This window comes from Coturnix japonica, chromosome 16 (genome assembly GCF_054131305.1).
Source record: "Coturnix japonica strain WE chromosome 16, WE-NBRP24, whole genome shotgun sequence".
NCBI lineage: Eukaryota > Metazoa > Chordata > Aves > Galliformes > Phasianidae > Coturnix > Coturnix japonica.
In genome coordinates, this window is record NC_140678.1 from 5,013,310 (window position 1) to 5,020,491 (window position 7,182).

A 7,182-nucleotide genomic window follows, 5' to 3' on the forward strand; every position below is an offset into this window, starting at 1 on the left:
GGGAGGGAAAAAACAGAGTTTTCTGCTCTGGGCACAACTCAATGTGAGCATGTAACAGAACCTCGGGGGGGGGGGGGGGGGGGGGGGGGACCAGCACTTAAAATAATTTTTCAGCCAAACTGGAAAACCTGCATGGTTTTATTTCATTTTATTTTCAGGGAAACCCCGCTCAGGGCTTCTGAGAGTCTGGAGATGGGAGATAAAGAAGCAAAGTGGTGAGCATGCTTTTTGGGGGAGCCTAAAAGGCAGGAGGAGACACATGGCCAGTGCCACAGGGCTGGAACTCATCGGACACACCAGCAAAGTAAGTCAGCCCAGCTCTTGGCTGGGCTGTGGTAGCCAATTGCTGGGGATCCCCACATCCCCCAGCTTCTTGTTCCCTCCCCACGCGTTATCCTTCGGAGCTGTGTGTTCCTGGAAGCCGCAGGGCCCTGCTGTACCTCTTCCTCAGAAGACCAGGCTCCTGCTCCCTGGGATGGAGGAAGCAGCACTCATCCATAATGTGCTCCCTATCTCCTTCCAGCTTGCTGGGGGGGTCAGGCGGCCTTCGGAGAACCCCACATGAGGCGAGCTGCTGCTGGCTTTGCTTGCTTTCCGTTTTGTACAAATGGCATTCATAGCACAGCAGCCTTAGCTGAGCCTAGCAAACGTGAAGGCCCCACTGCAGGAGGTCTTAACCGGAGCCCCCCACGACCGGGAAGATCTCGCCGGCTTAGTCGAGCCGCCCCGGCAGCGACATCTAGCGTCCGCCACGGAGCACTGCAATCGCTCAGGAGCCGGGCGGATTGTGCTGGTGCACGCGAGCCGATCCGGCGGCGAACTGCAGCCTCCGCCGTGGATCGAGCGAGCCTGTGGAAACCCGCCGGGACCGGGCCGAGCGGTCCGTCCTGCCGGAGCGGCATCCGGACGACTGCGAGTAGCGCCGGAGCCGGTCGGAGCTCGCCGGGGCCGGGCCGACCGTGCCGGCATAACCAAGCCGATCCGGCTGCGACCGCTGGCCACCAACGCAGATCGAGCGAGACGGGCGGCTTGTACGGCTGACCGTCGGCCCGCAGCCGCCTCAGCTCAGGAGGACGGGCCGGGCCGGGCCGGATCGGGAAGGGCCGGGCGGCCGATAGTCGTCGCTCGGGGACCGGTTGTCCCGGGGGAGGGCTCCGGACTCCGAGACGAGCCGCCAGGTCTGCCCCGGCGGAAAAAGGGAAACAAGAGAAAAAGAAGGGGAAAAAACCAACCAAATAAAAAACAAAACAAAACAAAACCGCGCGGGTCGGTCGGGCGGGGTGCATCGGGGAGAGGGGCCGGTTAATGGCGACCCCCGCCCTGGTCAGGGGTAGGCGGGCGGGGATCGGGAACAGGTCAGGTTTCGGCTCGGCGGGGTGGGAGGAGGGAGAGAAGGACGAAGGATGCAGGGCTATGGGGTCTGATATAAATCTATGGGGGAGGGTGTAGGGCTGTGGGACAGGAGGCAGGGCTACGGGGCAGGATGTAAATGTAGTTTAATGATCCATACTGCACATGATGTTATGATGTGGAATATTGACAGCAACATTACAAAACCATGACAATTTGGAAAAATTTGGGAAGAGAGAGGGTTCATAAATTCCCAAGGATTAATCCATGAAACATTAGTAACTCAGACCCTGGAGGCTCTTATGGGGCCTGAAAGAGTAGCAGTTGTACATATAAAGGCAATACTATGATAATATGGTGAACCCAAATGGGCTTTGATTCAAGAATAAGAGGAAATAATTTAGCTGATGAAGAGGCAAGAAGGGCCGCCTTAATGCCCTTAAGAACAGAACTGGCAAGAACGGATACTAACTTTCAAGAGCCTGAATTGAGGTTCACGAATCAGGAAAAGTTACAGCAAATGGGGATATTATAGCCTCTTTTCAGGGCTAGAACCTTTCTACAAGTCAGACTTTTTATTTAAGATGGGAATTTTTTGGAGACGTGGGAAGTGGAGATTACCTGATGGAAAGGAAGTGTTCTTGAAAGCAATGGCACTCAGAGTAATGAGGAGATACCAAGATAAATATAGAACACAGTGAGGAGTGCAAGCACTAAACAATCATTTTGCAATAAATTTTTTGTGCATAGGGGCCTAAAATGTAGCTAAAAGAGTTGTAGGGGAGTGCTTACCTTGCCATAAGATTAACAAACATCAATTAAGAGAGAAAATACATGGGGAAAGGGAAATGACCCATCGCCTGTTTGCACGGTTACAGGTAGACTTTAACAAGCTCCCTAAGGTTGGAAGATTTAGATATCTTCTTGTTACGGTAGACCACCTCACATATTTTGATGCGTTCCCTATGGCTAGAGCAACTGCACACACAGTGGTAAAAATTTTGTTTGAAGAAATAATTCCCTGATACGGGGTCATCATTGTCATTGATTCCGACCAGGGACCTTGTTTCACCTCAAAGATGATATTAGAGGTGGTGGTATTAGTAGGTACTAAATAGGAATACCATACACTGTATCAACCCCAAAGCTCAGGAAAGGTAGAAAGGATGAATGGAGAGATTAAGAAACAACTTACAAAGTTAATGTTAGAAACAAAATTATCATGGGTGAAGTGTCTGCCTTTAGCCCTTCTAAATATTAGAACACAACCCCGTGCTGACACTGGGTTTTCACCTTTCAAGATGTTATACGATATGCCTTATAACACTGACCTTCCCCTAGATCACCCCGTGTTAGATGATAGGAACTTGCATCCTTATGTTATGCAACTAATGCCCAGAAGAGTAGAAGTACATAAAAAGGCAATGGTGGTACAGCAACCCCCTTTAGAAACTGACATGTAAAACCAGGAGATAAAGTATTAATAAAGAATTGGAAGGAGTCATCTATTACTCTTTGCTGGGAGGGACCCTTTCTTGTCTTTCTCACCACAGAGACTGCTATCCGGACTACTGAGTGAGGATGGACACGTGTCCAGAGTGAAGGCACTTTGAGAATCAGTGAACTGGAAAGTGGTGGGACCCCCCCCAAGGACTAAAACTGACTCTGAAGAGAACTAAGCAATTAGATGAGTAGTCCCATATTCTGTGATACCCTTGATATTCTTCCTGGCTAACTACCTTGCTGTCTACTTTAGTGGGACCTCTTATTTTATGAATCCTGGGACTAAATTTTGGACCATTTCTGTTCAATAAACTTACTGCTATTGTTAAGGGACAGTCAGAAATAGCCAATTTAATGTTAGTAAGAAAACAGTATGAACAAATCGATAGCAAGGAAGAGGATGAATCTATCCACCAAAGGGCTAAAGAAGCAGTAAAACTATTTGATGAACAAAATCAGGATAAAATAGAAGAGGGGGGATTGTGATAGGAAAGGGTTAAGTTTGTTAGTCAAATCAAAACTCAGTGGTGCTTTCTCAGGTGTCCGAGAATGTAAATAGTGCTGTAAAATTTAAATAGTGTTGTAATAGATGACAGAAACTAAGAAGCTGAAGGTATTGCAAACTACACATTGCCAGGGCACAGAAGCTGCTAGAAAATAACCAGAGAATAATGGAAAAGACTACTGACCATCAAGAGGCAGGAAAACCAATCCTCAGCAACAACCTGTGACGCCAGCAACAACCTGTGCAGCAGCAAGAATGACTGGAATTTATGCAGGAGATGGGAATTGCATAAATACAGAGGCAATCCTTTTTTCAAATCCCAACCTTGGTGGAGTGTAGACTCCCCCCGGGCGCCCAGTGCTGTTTTGCTCACTTTACTGCCTTGCTTAATTAAATAAAGCTCTCCCTTTATGTATCACACTGGACTTTGTCTGGTTTTGTCATGAGAATCTATAACGGTAACCTCCTGGGCAGCGGTCCCTCTGAGTAGGGACAGCACAGAGCCTTCTCCACACGCCTCTCTTATCTGGCCGTGGTCTCCCTGTTTCTCAGCACTGTCCTTTATGCCTACCTGAAGCCTCCCACAAGCAATAGCCTTCCTTTCTCACAACTAAATTTATTTTCATCCTTTTATTTTTCACAACAGCTGTAGGAAACTGCAAAGCTCCTCATCACAGCTCTGCCCTTTCTGAGTCAGGCATGCCTTACAGCACCTCAGCACCTCTAATGAGGGGAGCAATGTAGACTGGGCTGAACCACGGCAGCCACAGCCACTACTGGAGAACTGAGACATGGTCCGATTGTTTGTCCTTAGTGGGCTAATTGGAACAATTTGGGTTTCCGTCCGTGTCATCATAGGAATTCCATGTTGTAAATGTCAGGAATGTATCCACAACAATCACTGCTGATGATGGCACAGGTACCCTCCTGGATAGCTGTCCATTTTTCCAATGCTACACGAGTCTCCAAGACAACTTTTCTCGTGAGCGGCGCTACCATTCAGTGGAGAGATGTGCAGCCTGTGGTGAGAAGACAGCCATAGCACAGAACCACCAAGCAGTCCATTTATATCGATGTCTGGTGAGAAAAGTATGGCAGTTAGTTGATGTCTGTGGCTATTTGGAATGTATTGCACTAGGTACGTAGGGTCATCCCCAAGTACACTGCCTGGCACTGTCATACCCCAGGCAGGACCTTGGTCCCGGCTCCAGCTCCTGCCCAGTGCAGCAGGTTTACTGGGCCAGACGGGCTGCAACCAGGGGAGCAGCGGTTCCCAGGCGTGTTGCAGCCCGGGTTGGGCTCCAAGGGGCACAGGAAGGGGTTGCAGCTGGGACAGCGAGGAAGGGAGTAGAGGTTAGCATTCTCTGCTGCCCAGTTGGCTCTCTGTTTCAGAGTGCAGCTGGGACTGCTTTACTTGCTCTGGGCCACGGGAGACACGAGATGACCTCACTCCGCAGCTCTACATACATGGCCTGTATTGTAGCTTTAAACTCCCCGATGCCTCCTTATGAGTGTCTTAATGTGAAGTCTCCAAGGGGGGAATTTTCACTCCCCTGCTCACCCCCTGCCCCAGCAGCTCCCAGTTTCCCCTTGGGGACCCCGCGGGCAACATCTGCATTTGTAATCTGCATTAGCCAGAGTGTTATCAGTGTTGCTGCTCATTGTCTTCCTGTGCAGGGCCTGCTGTGCCACCCCCTGCAGAAGGGCTGGGGAGGGCTGGGCTGGGACATTGACTGCTGTGTTCCCTCACAGCTTCCCTGCCATTTCTCTTGTCCCTGCAGGCTCCAGTTCATCTTCTGCCTTCCAGCTATGATCAACCCAGCCTTCAGGAGAGCAGAAAAATCAAACAAAATGAGAGAAAGAAGAGTACCCAAAGTAGGAGTCAAACCATGATAGTGCGAGAGCAGCACGTGCTTTTCTCTGTGGGGAGCTGAGAAGGCCACAGGCAGAGAGCAGCTGGGGTCTAGTCCGGAGTCTCACCCCACTTTCTCTTAACGCCAAGTCCTCTGGGGATGATCCCCCCCTCCCTCCCTGACTAAAGGAACCCAAAATGCCAAAAATGGTGGTAACACGGAATGAGAACATGAACTTTTTAACTTCTGCTGGTCTGTATGATGTTCTGATGTGGAATACAGACAACAGAAATCACAAACCCACAACACAGAGGCACTGACAGATGTGAGCCTGAAAGCATAGATGCCAGCCCAGGGATGGTCCATAAGCTGCTGCAGGCTGTAGTCACGTCACAATATGATGAACAGCTGTGTGCTTCCTGCTGGACTGTAAGTTTCTGAGAACATCTGACCCCAACAGCTCCAGAAATGTCTCAGAAGATGCAGGACAGACAAAGTCACTGCATGTTCTTAATTTTGTTAAGGTTCACGGAGAGGCTAGTTCATAATGTACAGTGTGGCTACGCTACAAAGGTGCAAGCTGAAGAGGAATTGATTTCAATCCTAAGGTTTTAGTGAAAAACATTACAGTATTTAAAAAAAAAAATTCATAAATTACACTTATAAAATTGCACAAAACATACAAAAAGGAGAGTTTGATTCAGTAAAAACCTCAATACAAGTCATGAATTCCAAAGAGATGTGCAGTTCACTGCTTGTGAAACACATTTAATAATCACTTTCCTCACTGCATCCTTGATCTCCTTGTTCCTCATGCTATAGATGAGAGGGTTCACTGCTGGAGGCACCACTGAGTACAGAAGTGCTACCATCAGGTCCATGGATGGAGAGGAGATGGAGGGGGGCTTCAGGTAGGCATAAAGGACAGTGCTGAGAAACAGGGTGACCACGGCCAGGTGAGGGAGGCATGTGGAGAAGGCTTTGTGCCGTCCCTGCTCAGAGGGCATCCTCAGCACAGCCATGAAGATCTGCACGTAGGACACAACTATGAAAACAAAGCAGCCAAAGAATAAACTTATACTAAAAATGATAAACACAACTTCCCTGAGATAGGAGGCTGAGCAGGAGAGCTTGAGGATCTGGGGGATTTCACAGAAAAACTGGTTGACAACATTGCCTTGGCAGAGAGACAGTGAAAATGTACTGGCAGTGTGCAGCAGGGAATTGAGAACCCCAGAGCCCCAGGCAGCTGCTGCCATGGTGGCACAAGCTCTGCTGTCCATCAAGGTCCCGTAGTGCAGGGGCTTGCAGATGGCAATGTAGCGGTCATAGGACATGATGGTGAGAAGGGAATACTCTGCTGAGATGAAGAAGACAATGAAAAAGAGCTGTGCAGCACATCCTGAGTCGGAGATGATCCTGGTGTCCCAGAGGGCATTGGCCATGGCTTTGGGGAGAGTGGTGGAGATGCAGCCCAGGTCGAGGAGGGCCAGGTTGAGGAGGAAGAAGTACATGGGGGTGTGCAGGCAGCGGTTGCAGGCTACGGCTGTGCTGATGAGGCCGTTGCCCAGGAGGGCAGCCAGGTAGATGCCCAGGAAGAGCCAGAAGTGCAGGAGCTGCAGCTGCTGCGTGTCTGCCAACGGCAGCAGGAGGAACTCGCTGATGGAGCTGCTGTTGGGCATCTGCTGTTGTTGGGCTCGGAGTCCTGCTCAGAGTGCAGAAGATAATGACAAGTCCATACCATTCTCAGAGACACTCCTCCTGCTGTACAATAACTTTTTACTTTCCCTTTGGAAAATGTTCATTTAACTCTGGAAACTGGCATTATTATCATGAGCTTCACCATCCCTTATGGACTACAAGATTAAGGAGCTCTTACTTCATTCTCATTTCTTAATCTTATCCCAGCCTCTTGGATATATTCCTGTTAACTTCAGCCGCTCTTCAAGACCCCAGCCCCAGCCTCTGTGC

General features: G+C 49.4%; 1 protein-coding gene across 1 annotated transcript; it reads right to left on the bottom strand.

Moving 5' to 3' along the window:
• Positions 1 to 5,933: 5,933 nt before the first annotated feature.
• LOC146758224 (olfactory receptor 14C36-like) lies at positions 5,934 to 6,893 on the bottom strand. Its single transcript, XM_085517257.1, has one exon. The coding sequence runs from the start codon at positions 6,891 to 6,893 to the stop codon at positions 5,934 to 5,936; it is 960 nt and encodes a 319-aa protein (XP_085373383.1).
• Between the last annotated feature and the right edge of the window lie 289 nt (positions 6,894 to 7,182).